The 21305-nt window shown below is 37.7% G+C and overlaps 1 protein-coding gene across 26 annotated transcripts in view; it reads right to left on the bottom strand.

The window, feature by feature from the left end:
* PARD3 (par-3 family cell polarity regulator) overlaps positions 1-21305 on the bottom strand; it is a 468531-nt gene that overhangs the window by 173339 nt on the left and 273887 nt on the right. For all 26 annotated transcript variants that reach the window (XM_068934384.1, XM_068934389.1, XM_068934381.1 and 23 more), the window contains 2 exons: positions 9921-10109; positions 9283-9453 (listed from right to left, as the gene is read on the bottom strand). In XM_068934384.1, coding sequence (XP_068790485.1) covers positions 9283-9453; positions 9921-10109 — 360 coding nt within the window. The remainder of the gene's footprint in view (positions 1-9282; positions 9454-9920; positions 10110-21305) is intronic.

Below are 21305 nucleotides of genomic sequence, written 5' to 3'. Positions count from 1 at the left end.
CTTAGGAGCTTAAATTTGCATAACAAATGTATTAAATGAAAAACTAACTTTTATTTCACTGCCTTTAGATAACATGCAAAAATATCAAACTGCTTTGGGATTTATTTTCCTAGTACTATATTGATGACTTTAGGTAACAACTGTCCTGCTTTTAGTGAGCCATATCACATAATCCTTTTTCACGTGACAACCCATCAAATTTCAAACTCATTTGTAAAAAGGTCTCAACAGATTTGTAGAAAGATACAAATAAGAAGAAAGCTATGAATCACAGAAGTACATAGAAATTCACACCAGGTAAAGTAGTAAAGTACGGTGTAAATAAAAGACATAGCAGGAGCACTGAGTTTAGATTTTTTTTTTAAGTGAACCATGTATTTTATCATTTTCATTGGAAAAAATGCTTTCCATTTCTGATTAGCATCTCAAAATGTGTGTTTAAATAAGATATCAACAGCCAATTACACAAATACTTCACAAAGGATACTATGCCTTTAATAAAATAACAAAAATTAGACTGGAAATACACAGGTGGCTTTTACAAAAAATATCTTCCTAACATTGTTTACAGAAAGTCTGTGTATGAAAAAATATATTAAAATTGGAACCTGTGCTGAGGGAAAGACAAAGCGATCACCTGTCCATAGCAAGATTAGCTCAAATAAAAACCTGCTCTTCCCAATTCACTTCTAAAAGAGCTCGAGTGACACATTCCTTCCTACTGATATCAGTGCCATCCTGGTATAACTTAATTTGATTAACTGATAAAAAGTAGGAAGTATAAGCAAAAGTGTACAAATTCCTGACCTGCATTAAAGGCCTGGCTAGGAAAGCAAGCTAGGCAGCAAGTGGCTCCCATACGCTTCTGTCAAGGGCCACCCCTAAGAGTAGCGCTTTCAGTATTGCGCTTCAGAGTCACCAAACGGTTGGGGTTGGAAGGGGCCTCTGGAGATCGTCTCATCCAGCCGCCCTGCTCAGGGCAAGGTCACCTAGCACAGGCTGCCCAGGGCCATGTCCAGTCGGGTTTTGAATATCTCCAGGGATGGAGACTCCACAGCCTCTCTGGGCAACCTGTTCCCATGTTTGACCACCCGCACAGTTAAAAAGCTCTTTATTATGTTTAAATGGAATTTCCTGTATTTCAATTTGTGACCATTTCCTCTCGTCCTTTCACTGGACACCACTGAGAGGAGTCTGGCTCTGTTTTCTTTACCCCCTCCCACCACGTGTTCACACGCATTGATAAGATCCCCCCTGCCCCCACCCAGCCTTCTCTTTTCAAGGCTGAACAGAGAGAGTAGGCTCTCTGGGGCCTAACATTGATCGGTTGTTCACGATCACATTCATAAAAACACAGAAAGCCTTACATGGTACAGATTCCTTTTAACTCCTTTTCTTGCCATTGTCTTAAAATAGGAACAGAAATAAGACTTTTTTTTTTTTTGAGTAAAAGATCTCCACCCTGACCCTTTGTCATTCAGATAAGAACCAGCTGTTCGCTAAAGCACTGTCTGTACTGCCTAGCCCAGCTGCTGCTTATCTAGATGATAAAAGGACAACTAATGTGGTCCTTTCTACTTAAATACCATCATCCATCCTATCTGAAGTTATGCACATAAATATGAAAAAGTTTATGCACAAGAACATTGCCAAAATATTCAAAGTATAAACAAACTTTTTTTAAAAAAAAAAAACAATAATCAGACTCTGCTTTTCCTCATCGAAAAGAAATTATCCAAATTCTAGCCTGCAAGCATTATGGATTTTAAAGAGGCCACTATACAAATTTGCTGCATCTTACAGTGCATTCAGGGAAGTGAAGCTCTTTTTGTTACACGGAATAATTCTCATGGCTTGCTTTCTCCTTTCTTATCTATATCCTTTTGGCTAGAGCGTGCCCCAGAGCTAGAAGCCTGAGAACAGGCTGGAGACAAATACTGCATTAGAAGCTCAGGTAAAATATGTGCCACAGTTCAAATAGAAAACAGAATAGTCCAAAACTCTCCTGCTGTAGGGTTCAAAGGGAAAGTTAGTATAGAAAAAAAGTCAATATTTAATAGATGGAAAGCTTGTCCAAATACGAATGGGAAAATCCATAAAAATATGGCAGGTCAAATGTAAAAAGGAAATTAAGAGAGATAAGAAAGAATTTAATCAGCACCCTTCAGATAATGCTCAGACAGAGGGTAAAGTGGTCTTGAAGAACATCAGAAGTAGGAAGCCAGGTAGGGACCACCTGATGGCAAAAGCGCGAATGGGCACTTATGGACGAGAATGCTGCAGCAGGGAAGCTCCATGAATTCTCTGCATCAGTCGTTACTGCTGAAGATACTGGGGAGATTTCCACCCCTCACTGCATTCTTTGTAGCAAACAGGTCAGAGGAGCCAGATCAGCCAATGGTAAATATACAGACAGTGTCAGACTAAATAGATAAGTCAGATGTTAATATGTCCCCCAGGACAGATGGTATTCTCCCAAGAGCCCTGAAGAAACTCAAGCGTGCAATTGTGGAACTGCTGGCCACGACATGCAACCTATGCCATATAGCTACAGCCACATGAACGGCCATGGTTGCCTATATGTCTGGAAAGGATCTCGGGAACTACACACACAAGAGTTTGACTTCCTTCCTGATAAACAGGTAGAATCTACAATAAAGAATAAGATCACTGAGCACAGGAAAGAGCCAGGTTTGTGGGGAAGCGTCAGCACTGCTCAGTAAAAGGAAATCCTGCTTCAGCGACATGCTGGAGTTCTGCAAAGGCGCCAGTAAGCTCTCCAACCTCTCTAAGGGAATGAAATGCACATAACACATTTGCATTTTCAAAAAGCCTTTAACAAGGCTTCATGTCAAATGTAAAGAAACTAGAAGTTAAAGAAACTAAGTTTTCATGGCACTGGGATGAGTTTTCATTTTATGAACTGAAATTGGCTAAAGGATTGGAAATAAAAGGTAAGACTTTGGGATAGAGAAGAGTCAGCAGTAGGTTTCCCCAGGGATCAGGGCTGGGAATAGCACAGGCTGATGAATAGCTTTATCGGTGACCTGGAGAAGGGAGTGAACAGTGAAATCACTTTGTTTGCAGAAGATAATAGAGTCGTTTAGATAATTTAATGAACTCCAGAAGGACTTTACAAAACTAATTGAGTGAAGGGAAAAAACAAAGCCCACCACCACCACCACCAGCAACCATGTCGTATCAGTTCAAAGTAGATAAGAGCTCATCCAGGCAAATACGGTGCTGAACTTGGATGGAACTGGCAGCTCTGATTAAGTAAAGGGTTCCCAGAGTCACCACTGACTGTTGTCTGAAATGAATGACTGGCCTAATAGGCAACAGCAGCCAAAAAAAGTCAGCCAACTGTCAGGCACCATCAGACAGCACTATTCATCTGCTGTGCAGCACTTTGGTGTGCCCTCACCTTGAGATCCACGTCCAGGTCGGACCTTTACACCAGAAAGTACACAGTGGAGTCAGAGAAGCTGCAAAGGAAGGGTGATTAAACCAGGGTTCCAGAGACAGAGCCTTAAAAGAAAAGGCTAAAAAGGCTGGGCGTCTTCCCTCTGGCGAGGAGAAAGCTGAGGGGCACATGAGCAGGGTTTACAAAATCATGATAAGCAGAATGTGGAACTGCTGTTCATCAAATTCCATGTTTGAGAACTCAGGGGCACTCCGAAAGTACTTCTTTACACAGTAAGTAATAGACTTCTGGAACATGTTGCTGCAGGAATTAGCAGAGGCAAACACTGTCATTAAAAATAGCTCAAAAATAGCTCCAAAAAAATCTGCAAATAGATTCAAAAAAAGCTCTGCCTGTCTATGTACACTCTAACATCCCTAATTTAACAGTTTTGGATGCTAGGAGAGTCTAAGCACAATGGACATCAGAAAGTGGACAGACTCACAGGTTCTCCCTAAACCATTATATTTTTTGCCACTGAAGACCAGCCTAGATGGCCCACCCACCGAATCCGGGAGGGCATTTCCTATGCTACTTTTTGATGCAGGGATGTAGTGTAGTCTCAAGATGAAAATTATCATTTTATACTCTCACACATAAAGGAAAAGAATAAATGTTTGTGTGTTTCCTTTCTTTTATAATGAAACTATTCAGTTGAAAAGTTTCTCTCACTCATCTTTCTACCAGTCAATTTACTCAAACAGTTGACAAAGTCCTTTTATATGGTCTGGATTCAAGGCTGCTTTATCCACTTTATGCTGTGCTCTGATTTCAACTCAGCAACCAGAGCAGAGATGAAAAGACATGCAGAAAGAAAACTGGGAAGCTGAAAATTCTTTGCCAATTTTTTTTTTTTTGGAGGCAGCTTTGGTAAGAAATTCTGTCAAAAAAGTGAGATAGGCAAAAAAAGCCAACTTGAAATCTCTCATTCTGACAAAATTGATGATGGTCTCTCTTTTAATGGCAGACAAGTGCTGTCTGTGCGTGACACGAACAGAGCGCAGAGAAGCAATCTGTGGCTCTAGGTTGTCCAGGCTGCAGGAATGAAAGAGCAGATTCTTAAAGTAACAATTACCTTTATTTTCTTGAATCAGCACATACTGCAGCCAGCTGCACCGATCCGGCTGACAGGCATGCCTAAGCGCTGTGTCTGCATTATGGTCATACAGCCAGCAGCTGTTTGCCCATGCAGGCTAATCATAATAATACTACTAATTAACAGCACGCAGTGCAAAGAACTCCAATGATTCTCCTTAAATCTTAGGTTCCTCAGTAATTAAAAAAATGTCAGCCCTTAGTTAAAGATCCAGAAAGCTGATGATCACATCTTCTGAAAACTGGCCTGTTAAATACTGACTATATTACTGTTGTAATTCTTCCCATTTTTGCCACTGAGTGCACAGCTTTGCAAACAGCACTTAAAAGTCTCTCTGGACTTCTACAGGAAAATTGAAGAGTCAACACACAAGGCTGATCATAGAGGGCAAAGCTTAAGATTGTAAATATATTTTTCAAATCTACGTATAACTTTTTTAAAAGGAGAGGGATAGAACCCGAGATATATCCAAATCCCAAACCGAATGTTAGAAAAATGTTTCTGTTACACTAATCTAGTAGCATCCATCAAACACTAACTATATGATTTTGTTTGGAGCAGCTGAGATATCAAGCAAAGGTCTGCAAGGTTTCTAATAGTGCAGTTGACAGAATTAACTATATTATTGTACTCTGTGTAGACGTAATGCAAACAGGAGAAAAACTCAAACACACAGTTTTGGCTTGAAGTTCATTCATAACTACGACCCGCTCCATGCTTATATCAATATTTACTACAAGATAATTCACTTGAAAACCTGAATGGATTATCCTCTGTCTCCTGGTGAGTCAATGAAAATTCCTCCTACAGGCAACACTTCAGTTTAGTAAAACCACAACAACATAAAAATACTTTCTACCTTCTGGGAAGTTTGTGGTCTCTCTTGAGTTTACTGTTATGTAAGAGCTGATGATATAAACAATCTCTTCACTTCCACTCTGAAGTCAAGACAATATGCTTTATTGTTACTATAATTGCTGTGTAGGATTAATATATACCATGAGAACTGGTGAAGACATATGAAAATAATGAGAGCATTAAAAAAAAGTATCAGAGGTCACAACTAAGTTTCGAAACAGTTTCACATTCAAATTAAGCAGACTCCAACTTTGGCAATCAAAGAATGCTATTTGCGAAAGAAGTAACTACTCTGTAGCAGAGCAGAGACAACTATCACTGTCTTTCTAAAACCAGGACACCTAAGGATTAAGCCTCCTTTAACTCTAGACAACAATCAAAAATACAATAAGGATCATATGCAAATGAAAATTCTTGTCTGAAGAGAAACACCAAAAATGGCACTCTGCAGAACTACACTCTCCCACACAATCCTGAGGGCTGACTATGAATATTGAAAATAAAAATAGAAGAAAAACGTACCATATTCATATGATTAACTTTCTTAAAATCCAATTAAACTCTATTTTATTGAAGGAAAAAGCAGTCTGGATTGCCTATCTATCTCAAAATAGCTCAGAGTCATTTTGCAAACGCAGAACGATTACTGGACTTCAAGCTAGGGGAAAGAAACAAAGACTTGGGTTTTTTTTTCTTTTTGTTGTTGTTTTTTTAACAGCCAGATAGCAAATGTATTTATGGTCTAGAAGTCGAGCATAATTCTTTTTTGCATTGGCATTATCACCCCTTGCACAGATTCCAGAGGCTAAATCCCCCTTAGGAGACACTTAACACTGCTCCTTTGCGAGGCGAGGAATTCCAGAAAGCAAAGGCCTGACCTTGCACTGTGGTAAAACATTGCCCATGTCATTGGAATGGAATGTAATAAACAATTCTGTTGACGATGCACAAAAGGGAATATAATCTAGCTCCTTTCCACTTAACTGTGGTTCTGCAAGACTAACAACAGTGTAAACTATTTTTTGTCAGTAAAGTGGGCACATACAACCTTGTCTCAATACAGGAAACAAATCAATTGAACAGGATTTTATTTTCTTCCCTCACCTCTTTTCTTTTTTTTTCTTTTTTTTTCTTCTTCTTCTTTTTTTTTTTTTAAGGGTGATGCCTTCAGAAAACCACAATTTCAGCTTTTATCAGAAACTTCTGAGAGAAAAGTATATAAAATATCAGGGAAAATGCAGACTCTGTCAAAAGGTAAATATTTCCTTGTCTTTGAGAAAAAACAGCAAAAACCCATTTCTTGGGAACATGCTGGTAAAACGCATCACTTATTAAAACAGGGTCTGCCGTTACGACACTTCACTTTCTAGTCTGTAAGCTCCTTAGTTTGCTACCACTCAGAGAGTGTTTATTTTTCGTTTTAATAGTAAAAACCTTTGATGAGACGTATACGCTTGTCAGGTGGTAGCTACAGGAATAGTCTAAGGGGGCATCTTCCGCACCAGACTACTAAGTAATATAAATTGCTGAATTAAGTATGACATAGTTCAGGTAGTCGGATATGCCAGATATCTGATGCTCCTAGGGAAAGTAAATACCACTGTAATTCTCAGCCATGGAACACCGCCCTCCAGCTGGTTCTTAGTCCATGCATCCATTACTTAGGGTTTAAATTGCCTGGATTACTCATATGTGGTACTCATGTAATAAGCATAATGTTCTCATAGCTTACCAATATTATATCTAATTAATCATATTTAGTGTTTAAATTCCTCTAACTCCTGAAGAAGGAACTAGAGTTTATTTGCAAATTAGCAGGAAAAATTCTCTCTCCCCTTTTCATTTCGCTGAAGTTTAGGCATTGCAAGACTTTCGGGAAAACCAGCCTGAATATCTCCAGTTCAGCATGTAAATAGTTTTATGTCCATACAAGCTACATTTTCATCATATTAAAACATGCAGACACTACTATTATTCTATTTCTGGTGAAAGTAAGAATTCCAGAGAAAAAGTAGTTACAGAAAGTATTAGAAAATTAGAAATTAAAAGCCAATCACTGCACCGATAACTGCCTAACACCACTTTCCCAGATCATTATGGTTCATCTCACTAGCTTATTAAGGAGTTGGAAAAATCCAAAAGAAATGGTACAGTAGGCCCATACAGACACAGCTCTGCCCCCCTATCCCGCTAGGCCTCGTCCTCTGTATAGATACATTTCAGTTCATCTAAATCTGGTTCTAACACCATTTTTTTGATCTTGGAGCACATATTCTACAGATTCAGATGTGCCATTTTGGTGATGCTATTTTTGCAAAATAATTTGGTGAATGTCAAACAGATGCAGGGCATCAAACTGCTCTTAATGTGAGTGAGCATAAATTCTGTTGCATTTAAGGAGCAATGCACTTTTAGTTCATCATTTCTGGATTTGCTCCATTATGTTTATAAACACTGTCCTGATACATTTATTATAAAAGACTTTCATTAAAAAAAGAGTGAACTTCTTCCACAACATTCTTTTTGAAAAAAAAATATACTAAGTGCAGAAATAACCTAAAACAGTTCATCCTTTCTATGTAGAAAGACAAAAAATACATCTGAAATTGGGAAGGAACAAGGAACAGTCCACAAAGAACAGTCCAGGCTGTCTGGAGTCCAGGTTCAGAATTCTAGCTAAAACAGGTCATTACCAATATAAAAAAGGTCCGAATTCCTTCAACATCAGATGACAAATGGTGTGCATCCAAGCTAGCTTTCTAGCATTGTGTGTACATAACCATGCATGTGTATGTGTATTAAAGCGGTGTACAAGCAGTTGACCAAGAGGAGCTAAATATATTTAGAGAGGCTAGTGTCTTTTTGAAACACAATTGTATAATACCCTGTGAACTGGAATTTTTTAAGATAAATTTTATGCATTAAAAAACAATCTATTCTCTTTCCCCCTAGGCAGGATCAAGAGTACTAACCAAATTTGTGCATATCTTCCTTGAAGCATGATGCTCAAGAAATAATATTCCAGGTAAGACCTTACCAGTGTTAACAAGTGTGAAAGAATGCCTTTTAGATGCCATAAGAACAGATGCTTCCCTGACTCCCTTATTCCTCTGCACCTTATTTACCTCAGTCTTTCTCCGATTTGTCAAAATCATTGTGAAGTTTAAGGCTGTCCTCCACAGCATCTGCTATCCTCCTCTGTATCATATGCCCACATATTTCTACCATATAGCATTATTTACATTAATCTAGAAGATAAACTATTGGAAATCATGAAAATGTTTCAAAACATCAACACATTAACACAGCACTGGAGGAGATGGAAGCCACAGACTAATACTAGAAAAAAAATGGCACTTATTTTCAGCACTCGCTCCTGAATTCAGTATTTCATATTTCCCCGCAATGAAGGCCAAGACAAAACATATTTAAAATCCCAAATAGCAATGGATCTATTTGCTTTAAGTTTTTCAGAATCTTTAAGCTCTGCCCTTAGTTAAAAAAAATGAATGTGACAAACTAGCTAGTCAGTTACACCAAGTTGATAAAAGAAAGATTCAATGGACTTACATAAAAAAGCTCCAAAGAACAAAAATCACGTAAACAGTGTGATCTGACTACAAAATCAATATAGTTTTATTCAGCGTTTCCTGTTACTCTGAAAATATTCAAAAGAAAAACTTTATTGATCTGATAGTAAGGTTAGCTTGTGTAGAACTGAAATTCAGATAATTTTGTAATTCCCTCTTTCTTCAGCTTCTCAAATATTGCTTTTCTAGTCTCAAATGAAACAAGACATTTCCTGTAAACACAAATGTCTGAGAAGAAATTAAAATTCCCAATCCTGATATCAAAAATGTATTACCTCATTGCATTTACTTATTCGCCTGGCCACAATGAGCTGAATCATTCCTCGTTTGTTTCCTTCAGTGGACATGGAGCGTCTTAGGGTTTCCATAGCATCTTGATTTGTTTTGCCCAATAACGACTCTCCATTCACCGCTATTAGTTGATCGTTCACTCGAAGTCTGCCATCCTGAAAAAGGAAAGGTTATGGCTAGTGGTATAAAACATTATGAAAGAAGTTTAGTCTGCAGGAAAGGGTAAAAAACGAAATAAAAATAATCAAACAACTTTGTGTAGACCTAATAGATAACGGCCAAGTGAACACTGGCATAATAGTTTCTATGCAATCAGTTTAGGAAGTGTCTATTCCAATCACTTATAGACTTCAAGCCATTATCATAATCTGTTTACACAAAAAGCATACTAATTGAACTGTACCAGAGATTGCCATTTCCTGAGAATCTTTAAAGGCAGTTCAAATCCTGAGACACACAAACATGAGAATCTGAGTAGAAATCTGAACGCTGCTTCTGATCATAAAATTAGAAAAAGTTAGTTATAGAACAATCTTGCTCTTTTGAATCTATGGTTACTTTCAAAACAACCTAAATTATGGAAAACAGAGGAAGACAAAAGTGCACAGATGTTCCCTCTTACCTTGGACGCTGCTCCACCATTAATAATGGACTTGACGAAGATTCCTAAATCTGCATGGTTTTCTTTTGACCGGTTACCTTTGACACTCACGCCAAGTCCAGCTGATCCAGAGTCATTAAGTGGAACTTCAAATGTCAGGAATTCCCTAGTGCCATCAGGTGTAAGCACAAGCTCTTCTTCTTCTGCTTTCTGTTGGGAAGATTAAAATGGAATTATAGACTAGCATTTCTCTTTGGGTATTCTCTTCCCTCCACAGCTATTAGCATCAAAAAAAAAATGCTTTCAACTACAATGCCACAAGATTTTCCACAGCGATTATTTGAAGAAACATGCAAAAATAGTGTATTTGTAATCACCTCCAGCTGACGCCTAGATTCAGGAATATCTTGTGTTTGTGTCTAAATGCTTCTCTGTCTAGTAAAATAATTGAAACATATGTCATTACGGAATGTGCCGTTAATACCAACTCACATGTAAGCTGTTTCACTAGCCAAAAATAAAAGCTGTATCAGAAATATTTTCTTATTTGCAAACCTAAAGAACCTTTAAAATGTCATAATCATCATCATCTACGGTATCTTTGCAAGTCACAGGGAGAAAGTAAGCACAAGGAAACTAAATTTGAAAATTACTCATTCACCTCATTTTGTCTGAAACTAGCTGTGTCTGGAAAAATGAAAAATGACACAGCTGAGATCTGCAACAGCACATCTCCCTGCCATTGCCAAGCTCACCATCGGATCCAGTTCCGAGTGCCAATTTTCCTGTCATTTCTGGCTTTGCCCTTCACCTCTGTCCTCCTGTCCACATCTCTGGTTCTTCAGTGTACATTCCCTGGCCTCCACACTCAGTTTTATCTTGACTGGTTTCGAAAACCTGGAATTACTGTCCCAGCCAAACCAGTGGTCCTGGTGAGCAGCTGCTCAGCACGATCCTCCCGCGTGAGCATGGCCGGAGCTGGCCCCCAAGGTGCCACAGCAGAGCTGTAGGTGCCCATGGTGGCAGCCGGCATAGGCAGAGTGCCCAGGAAAGACAGCGGTCAGGCCCCAAGGAGCAGTGCTTGCACTGAAGGGCTGCCATTAACAGGAAGGATAGGAAAGGAGAGCTGTGTTTCCCCCCAAGAGGCAATTCCCTGCAGTGGGTCCCAGTCTCTGGACTCCAGAAAGACTCATCAACTTGAGCATGCTGCTTTTTTCTCACTCATGTGAAGGGGAAATAGTAAGATAAAGTCCACCTGAATGTGCAAGCTAGTGCCCAACAGTTGATAGTTCTTCTCTAGAAGAATTAATCCTGTCAATTTTTTTCATGTTAACAAATAAGTCACTGCTCTTACTGACACTCTTTTTATATCTATTTTCCGCACATCACCCTCATCTATTCCCAAACCTCGATCCTCCTATTTCTTTCCTACTCCCAGACACTTGGAACAGGGCAAGATACAGGAGAAGTTAACTTGCACCTGCGGAGCATTCACTACTTCTTTATCTTCACTGTTTCTTAAGACCTGAGGAAATCCAAATCTTACAGACTCTTCTGAAATCCAGACACAGACTACTGCAAAGACAGATGTGAAAGCGATGTGGAGTGCAGAAAACTGAGATTATCAATCAGGGCATATGCATGTTAGTTTTTTTACCACTGACCTAGAAATACAATGTGAAAATGTCATATGGGAAGGAAGCAAGATTCCTGAGAGAACTGGAACAGCCAAGGGATCAAACCAGGACCTTTCCCACTAGGTTAAATGCATGAACCTCAATGTGTTCACCAGCCCTTCCCCTTGCATTACAAATTACCCACTTGTCTCTATCTTCTAGTTGCAACAAAGTGTAAATAACAAGTGTCATAGGCTGGCTTATGAATTTATCCCATTATCCAAATTGATTTCTTGGCATGCAAATCAGCACTATCTGTGCTAGCCGCCAGGACTGGAAAGGTGCACTATACCACATAAAAAATATTGGAACAAATAAAGAGAAAATATCTGCAAATCATGGCAAAATTCCCAATCTAATTTCCCTGTTTGGGTCACAAGAGCAGTATTTACAGGATACATGGAAGCATTTGAGGTGCCTCTTTTGTCAGGTACTTGCAGAATAAAATATTCTGAGATAGAAGCATTTTACCTTTTAGCTTCTATAACACTAATCACTTTAATTTACATTAATAAGCAAAAGTAAGAATACGAGCTTGTGAGCCAAAAGCGAGATAAAGCCGGTACAGAATGTATGGGTAATCCAAAGAAGCGCATAAGCTTATTGGGTTTATCTTTACTACTGTTACTGTAAATGTAAAATTTCCTCCCCCCCTCAATATTATCTAATTTTCCAAAACGCACAGAACTTCAGCTACAGCGATTTCCCTTCCAGTGTAGAGGACTAAACAGCTTCACCACACAGTCCTTCGGGTGCACCTCTGCATGCAAAAGAACTGGTCATTTGGAAACACTACCTTAGTACACATCCCCAAAGACATTAGCATTAGCATCTCAACACTATTCTTAATGTGATTTTTCTGTTTGCTTATTTTCTATGTCCTTAAACAGGGGAACAATCTAATACTAACATGGGGCTACAGACACATGAGTGAGTAGGTGAAACTCGAGGCCTAAACCTGGAGCAAACTTCTTAGCAGCTGTGCATGAATGAGAAGATCATGCAAGAAATGAGAAACAAATGGGCACTGCACTGACATGGAAATATTGAAGCCAGGAGCAAATTGCCCAATTCATCCAATGAAAAATTTAGCATTATTGGTCTGTGGCTGGATTGCTTTAGGGGCTTCATTAGTATTGACAGCTTTTTCAACTGAGCCAGCTTGTCCTGCCACCATTTCTTTGTCCACAGTTTTAGAGACATGAGAAACCTTCCGACCTCTACAACCTTTGTGTCATCTCTCAGTATCATATGTTTAAATGTCTCTCTTTTAAAAAAGAGAGAGCGAGAGAGATAACAACTATTTCTTTCTGATACCCACAATTTCTTCTAAGAACACTCGGGAAAAAATGTAACATTCCAAAATACTGAACCATTAAGATTCAAAGAATACCAAAGAACAGACACTAACTTTTGTGCCACACCACGGTACAACAAAAGGTCTTACCGTCTACACTGTTTTGAACATGTTTCACACAAAGCGTGGAATAGAATTATATAGCGATCAAGAAAGCCTGCCATCTAACTCCATCCATAAAGGAACCATTCTGAGAGATGAGCAGCAATGTTTTAGCCTGATATTTTAGCTTGAACCAAAGTTGTGAAAAATATATAATATTAAGATTGGCTCCATCCTTTTTTAGGCAGAGCACTGAATAGTACAGAAACACCACACATACATAGTGATTCTTCCCAATCCGTTACATAACAACTACTAAAAAAAGGTAAAATTTGCATTGAAATCGTATGGAACATTTAGAATCCAAACATGGCAAACTATATAAATTTCCTAAGACAGTCAGGTAACAGCATAAAAATGCACAAAAACCTAAAATGCAGCAATTAAAATTTTAAACTGAAATCACAATCACTTCCTAATTGCAGTTGCTTCCATGTGATCTTAATATACTTGATATAACACCTTCACTATGTCAATCAAACACCTCAATAGTATTTTCATGATTAGTTATCTGTAGGAGAAATTTATTCCTTCATATACTCTGTCACGCCAGCAATAAACATGCAGGCAAGTTTATGTACTTTGAACCCTCAACAACATAATTCAACTCCCTTAAGATTTTTCACACACTGTGTCCAAAACAATTAGCAGAAGAACAATATTCGCTCAGACAGAGTCTGCTGAGGAAAAGGTCATCTGAAATGACTTCAGACGAACGAATGAAGCTGCTCAAGTATGTAATTTGTAATAAAAATTCGATTGGTGATAAAATATGTAGGTGACTCTTTTTCTTCAGATTAATACTTAGCATCACGACATTCGAGATAAGGGTCTCACTTTTTAAATGCAACATATAGTGTAAATTCAAAGATACGCTTCCTGACTGGAGAAAACTTATGGCAGTCTTTAGACATACATGGAAACTAAAAAATCGTAAGGTAAACACAGGCAGAGGATTTGCCTCTGCTACATACTATCGGTTTCTGATCATAAAACCTGATTTAATTTTATAAACAATATTAAAATGGACCTTAGCACTAACAGTGCAATAAGTCTATTTCATCATGTTAGTAACAGCATCTCTTCCTTATCCTTTTATGTTTTAAATACCATAAAGAAATTTCCTACTTGGGACTTCTTCCCCTTATAAAACCTCATCTGGGATCAGCTGGTAAATAAGCAGCACGAGACAGGCAGAAAAAGAAACCCAACAACTAAAAAAAGGACTCCCACCTAACGTGGGAAGCAATTTTCAATCAAGCTGGGACAAGTTTTCGAAGAGGCTTGCTGCAGCTACACATCTGGCTGCATTCTCTATAGACAAGTTCATTCTCTGCGCAAGCTTAGACATGCTGTCTTCTCAGCAGCTATTAAGTCATGGAAACTTGCCTGCAGTTACCTCATGATTATGGAGAAAGAAAAGAAATAAATGTATCACTGGACTCTAAGCAAAAATTCAGTTCACCTCTGGTTTCTTTCAGGTTTCTTTCATAGAAGCAAACAGTAAAGTTCTGTATCCACGCACCTAAAGGGCAATCTGTATTTCTAAGTGATGTACACAACACAAATGAAGACATTTAAACAGCTCTTTTATACACACATACATGTATGTATATACACACACACACCCTTCCTATGTAATGATGATATTCATGTGATAACTTGTATAACTATGGCACAAATTCTAACTAACGCCTCTAATGACCCCGTCTACTCATTCATTTTACCTGCTCCCAAATCATTTGTGCCAGCTCTTCCAACACTACAGATGTAAGGCTATTAGCATCCATTTAATTATGCTTTTAACCTGTCAACATGTTGCCTCACAAACAAGTATTCTCTTTCAGACTTGTTTGGATTGAGGATCTGGGAGTTCCTGAAAGGTAAATTTGAAGTCCCATGGATATAAGAGGCCCTCAGGTCTAAGAAATGTAGACTACATAAGTGAACGGAATGGAATATGCAAAAGCACAGATTTAGTCATTTGACTCCAATAATGGGGAATCCCAACTTAAAGTGACAGCATTTTCCAGTATATTTTCAACCTTTAGAGGCATTTAATGCATCATTTACCATTGTTTTCTCTCTCCCAAGGCACCCATGGTACTAGGAAATCATAACTCTTATAGATTCGGAAACCAAAAAAGTATGTCTGAATACTATTACAATATAATAAAATCTTTATTTTGAAACATCATATATGCAAGAGAAAGGAGTTTCTAAATGGGTGTTGTGCAAAGTCATTCTAGACATTAGAGACGATCCAAATTGTTTTGTCCTCCAAGTTAGGCAGGCAGCATCGATGTCAAATCGGGTAGTCTTCTAAAGTGAAGTACACCCAAACATAACGACACTTTTACCATATGCTAGCACGTATACACACGTATAACGTGTAAATCAAGCAGCTTAAAGTAACCAAGGCAACAGCTTCCTTGGTCAACAACAGTTTCATGGGGGCGCGGTGATGTTTAGTCCTTAAAAAATGTAGATGTATTACTGCTGGAGGTACTGAAAATAAAGCAATGTAGGTGGCCTGTAACACACCTCTCTAACTTCAGTTGAGGCCTCTCCTGAGGAGCAATAACTGCAAGCTGATGTACCCTGCTGTAGTTATACATTAAAGATAAATATAGTAACAGCAGCTCATTCGGACTTAAAACGACCTCCGGCAGAGCAAAGCCTGCCTACTGATCTAATGGTGACGCACACGTTCCATCTGAGCTTCCTCCTGAAACACTACAAGGCCTGTTATCTCTTTTTAAAATATTTTTTAATCAAACAATCATGTTTTTGCATTACAGATTATAAAGGCCTAAAGTATCTACTTACCTAGTCATAAAATGATATAAAGCTTAAGCCAACTAAACAACTGAAACTCTTATGCTCACTTTCTTTTCTAACTCTTCCTAGGTTAAGTATTTTAATATCTCCCATATGTTAGATAAACACTAATGAATCTTATTTGCACGTATACACTGAGACTCATTATTCATATTAGCCCAGTTAATATGTCACATCTGGCAAAGACTGCACTTTTGTTCAAATCAAACAGCAGCTGCTAAATATCAAAAACTACCTTTGAATTCTGAGAATTTATGGGAGATGTGGGTCTGCTTAATTTTAATCCCATCAAGGAAAAGTTATTTGCATATTATACATGGATTAACTTTGGAACGTATTTATATGCAGAAATGCATTCATGGAACACTGCAAAACAGGTCTGTTATATTTCCAGTTATGTCCATTTTGAGAATTTAATGTAATATATAAAGTACATACTCCATATTCAGAAATGTCTTCAATTTAATGTTTTTGATGGATAGAAAAAGGTTTAGGAAAAATTAAATATTTTTCAAAGAAGAAATATCCTAGCATATGATCTTCATTTAGTATGAAAATCAAAAGCTTTGCAAAAGCCCAAGCTTAAGTATTTCCACATGTTTGTTATTTATCTATATAGGAATGCCAACGCTTGTCTACGCTAACATTATTCTTCTTAATGCGAATGTTCTAGGTGTCATAGATACTGTTTAAGCTGTTAAGGTTCTATGCTTAAACTTAACTGATCAGATCACTAAAATATTTTGTTACACGTTTCAGAACTTCACAGTGTATAGCCAGTTACCGTAATGATTATAATTTATTAACGCTAACATGCCCTATTCCAAACTGTTGTTTGAACTCAAACTTTGAGTTCCTACTGTATGTTCTGAAATAAAGATGCAACTGCAATGCTAAACCCATTTCTTTAGAGGTGGTCAGAGAAATGAAAACCTAGGAATTAGATCCACAGCAGGTGTTGGCTCTGTCAAATAAGTCTGTAAAGTTACAGCTTTCTGAACTATCTCTTGCTCAAGAAAACCTCCTTGTTCAAGGAAAACTTCAATGCCTAACACTAATGACACAGCTCCCTAAAAATCTTTACACTTCTTTTCTCATTGGCCCATTAGCTGTACAAGACCCAGAAGACTAAAGAAACAAATACAAGGCATCTGGTAAAAGTAAGCCAGAATAGCCAAGCTGAAAGAGAAATAACACATTGTAAAAGTCCACGACAAGAAACACATTCCAAATGAGGCTATAGATATACCAGGCTCTGGGAGTGATCTAGGTTTTACTGTGCTACAGACTTGCAGGCAACCATGGCAAGCCAGTTCATCTCACTATTTGTTCTGGATTTAACAGCAAAGAAGAATTAACACCAAGAGTCTAGAGCCAACAGCGCAGAAAACAAGCTTTCCACACAACAAATGCATTTTTCAGAGGTTTAATCAACAATTTTAAGCACGTGATATGAACTCTGAGCTCACCCATCCTAAGTCAAAAAGGTAACAATCCTATTACCTGTGCCAGCAGGTGTCTAACTACAGGACCTGGGGCTCCCTTTCAATCTCACATCCTTTATCTGTTGTTTGAATTTAAAATACCTTACACAGTCAGCTCTTCATTATCCAAAATATCATGAGGCTGGCGTGTAGGAAATAGTCTAATAACCACGTATAAGACATGTTCACAGCAGTCTGGCACCTGAATGACTCTGTAGAGGTGTCACCGAGGCAAGTCCGTTACAGAAACTCATTGGAGGAACACTTAAACTGCCTTGCATGAAACTGGGGATTGCCCAGGAAGCTTTACCAGTGCAAGCTTTGCAAAAATGGCTAAAGCTGCCCAGCGCTCACAGCTCACTCAGAGCAGCGTGCTGCACCGAGTCAGCCTGCTTGCGCCCAAGGTTGTGGCACAGCTGCACCGTGGTCCAGGTCAATCCCCTGCAGGTGACAGTCGAGACTACCGGCCCATGGGGCAGTCACAAGCACAGTGTCACAGACAAGTTTTTTGTGGATCATCCTTGAACATTACAGGAAATTTGAGCTACTCAAAGAGCATTCATAAACAGAGTCACTCAACTCTTATATTAATTATTCACAACGGATTATTGTCTCAGCTCTGCAAATTAATGCCCCAGAATAAGCTTTTCAATAATATAATATCTCTTCTGGTAAAAGACTCTAAACAGAACAGTATCCTGCAGAAGATTACACGGTGTCTTATTCTTTCTTTCTTTTTGCCAGTGATCTGTTCCTTATATCACAACTTTATTAAAAACATCATCTGAAACCATTCCAAGTGGCACTAAAAAGGCTGTGGAAACACTGCAATTGCCCTCATGTCCCACACTATTAGAGGATAAAAGGAGGAAAAATAATGAGAACAAATTATTTGCAACACTCCCAGACATCATGGAGGAAATAACAGCATCAGCTCCATCATGAGCCAAACCTCTCCTCATTTGGTAAATCATTCCAAATGATACCAGTACTGCTTCTGGTGTATGTTTGTAGACTGGTATTAGTCAATGCACCACCTCGGCTCAATTTGTAGGTATTTGGATCACCTATGTTAGCAATGGAAATAGGTGAAACACTAAACTTCTTCAAAGAAGGTTCTTTGTGGAAACATGGTGTATTAACTGAATAATATAGAATGCCTGTGTCTGTTGAATTTGTATGGAATTAGCTAAACATGAAGTTATAATAACCTATACTTACAGCCTTTGAAAAAGAGCTATGAATACATATCCAATGACTACACATTTTGAAATAATGCAAACAGCTTTCCATCAAAAGAAAAAAAAAATCCCCCTAAGAACACAACTATCATCTTAAAATCTATCACTGAAAGGATTATAATTTTATAATTAAAAAAGAAGAAAAGGTTGAATTCTGCCGGTGTTTTTTTTCCAAACTAAGCTCCAAGAATTTTCCATCCATTAATCAATACAAATTATGTCTTTCTAGGTATTTGGTATTATATGTCTCATATTTTTAGTGTACAAAAACAGTTGCATACAAAAAGTGTACAAAAATAATTATGCATTAATTTGTATAAAATGCCTCTGAATAAGGCAGAATTATCACCCTATTCCTAGAGCTGGTGAATTCTTATGTAAAAAGTGTAGCTAATTTGCTCAAAATCATGCACAAATGTCTACGACAATTGAACCCATAAGTGCTGATAGCTGTAGCCGATATTATCCCTGGATTCTGACAAGAGATGGTAATCAAAATGACATTTAAGTAATAAAAGTATCAGTAGTACATATTCAAGTAAAATAAAAAGTCTTCATTGTATCCCATTTGCAATTTTTATAACGACTGCTATACATTCTTATATTGGTCCAAAACTCCAACCTTTCTTGTTATGTTACTGTTACAAATACTGCGCTCACTAAAATTCATACCATCCTACTCACTCACAACAATTTCAATAAAGGAGAACAGAAAACTGAAGTTTTCCTGTGCTGCTGAGTGTAACAGTCGTAAAATGGAGCCCTGAGTTCTAACTTTTATTGTCTTTTGACCAACAGGTAACACTCCCTAGAAAATACTTAATGTATACATACTTATATGAGTGAGTGAGTGAGTGTGTGTGTGTGTGGGGGGGTGCATGTATGCATATACATGTGATAATCTAGCCCTATGCTTACATGCAACTAAATCTGCTGGTTGGATTCAGAAACAAACCATGAAAGACAATTGTAAAAGCAAAATATTACTGAAACACTACTGACTTTGAAAGAGTATGGGAAAAAATTAATTGGCAGATGTTTTACATAGCATAATTAACAGTTCATTTCAATGCTCTGTAACAAGATTAAGATAATTATGCTTAGAAACAGAAATGTAATAATGATAAATTACTAGTTTTCATATTACGGTCAATCTTCCACATTCCAAATAATCACCATGTTCAGAAATAGGTGCATCTGTTCCATTTTGTCATCAGCCATATAAATGCTACAAAATAGTGGCTGTATGAAACAATGCTTTCAAATAAGATACAGGAGATTTCCATGCATCAGGAGTAAACTGAGTGCCCGTTCCATTCACCAGCAAAATAGAAGGTAAAAATATCGGTACTGTTATCACAAGGGCTCAGTTATTGGGTGGAGATGAAGAAGCATTAGCAATTTGCATTTCTTATGGATAACTAGAGAGCTTAAATTCTGCCAGGCTAGCATGTGAAGAAAACTCCTCTTTTATGGAAGCTCATGAATGAGAATATGAGATTCTGTATTCTGTGAAGGTGTGCAAAATATAAGATCATATACTTTCCTGGATAAGTATCAAGAAAGAACTCATTCTCATGGTTTCAGGCCACAGACAAATTGGAGAATAAATAATTTTCGCAATCTTCTTTCATTTAAATGTATGAAGGTTTTGAATGCATTCAAGTGCCGTGATACTTTTGTATGATATTTGAAATGAATAGTATCATGAGTGTAAACCCTGAGTGTTAACAATGCGTTGATAAATTAGACCTTGTATTTTTAGGTTCTACATACAAATTTATTTCAAGCTTCTGATTTTCAGGGCTTTTTTCTGTTTTTAATTCCAAAGTTGCTTTTTTTTCTATTTTCCCACAAAGATATAATGAAAAACTACCAAGGCCATTTTGCCTTTAAATTAAAAACAGACTAACAGATTTTTCTACTTAACCTTTTTCTCATTTCTCTAGCTTCCGAAAATTCACTGCTTTCATTGTTTTTTTTCTTTTTTTTCCTTTGCTTTCTGCTATCAAATCTTTGACACTTGGAGACTAAAAACTCACAACTAACAGCACGAAGATTAGAGCAGATAGAAGCAGCAATTGCAAGATTAGAAATCTCACAGACTGAAAAGTAGATAGAGGAAGAATAAACAGGGCTTGAGGGAGAAGCAAGGAAAATAAAGGAATAAATGAAAAATACTTTTAAAATAATTTAAAAAAACAAGTTTGTGACTGCATTATTAATGCACTGTTGAGGAAAATTATTTCTATAGAACTGCAGTATCACACTTATCCAAAGCAAATAGGATTGGAAGAGGTAAGAGCAAAATCATTCTGCCTTATAAATTCCCACTGATACCTTTCAAGTTTAGTCCATTTTTTATTCCCATTTAGGAGTTGGTTCCTTTTATGAGACCTATTGCTCCTACTCTTGATCGCCGTCGCTTTGAGCTTTCAAATAAATAAATAAACATAACGAATGGAAAAAACAGAATATAATGCAAAACTTTGATCAGCTTTCTAGTTTTAGTGCTGCACTAGCCAAGTATGTCTCCACAGCCTTCCCAATTCACTTCCTTATTTTCAAGGCTTGCTTGTTCTCTGGCTAGTTCAAGCACAGTTTTTCAGAAATACCTTACTAATCACACATCCGCTGTCCCTCTAGCATAGTATCCACAGATATCTCCAAAAAACAGGATGCTTTTATGTGACTGCACCCACAAA

This window comes from Struthio camelus, chromosome 2 (assembly GCF_040807025.1).
Source record: "Struthio camelus isolate bStrCam1 chromosome 2, bStrCam1.hap1, whole genome shotgun sequence".
NCBI classification, from domain to species: domain Eukaryota; kingdom Metazoa; phylum Chordata; class Aves; order Struthioniformes; family Struthionidae; genus Struthio; species Struthio camelus.
The sequence above is the reverse complement of the archived record's forward strand: the minus strand, read 5'-3'. Positions and strand labels throughout refer to the sequence as shown.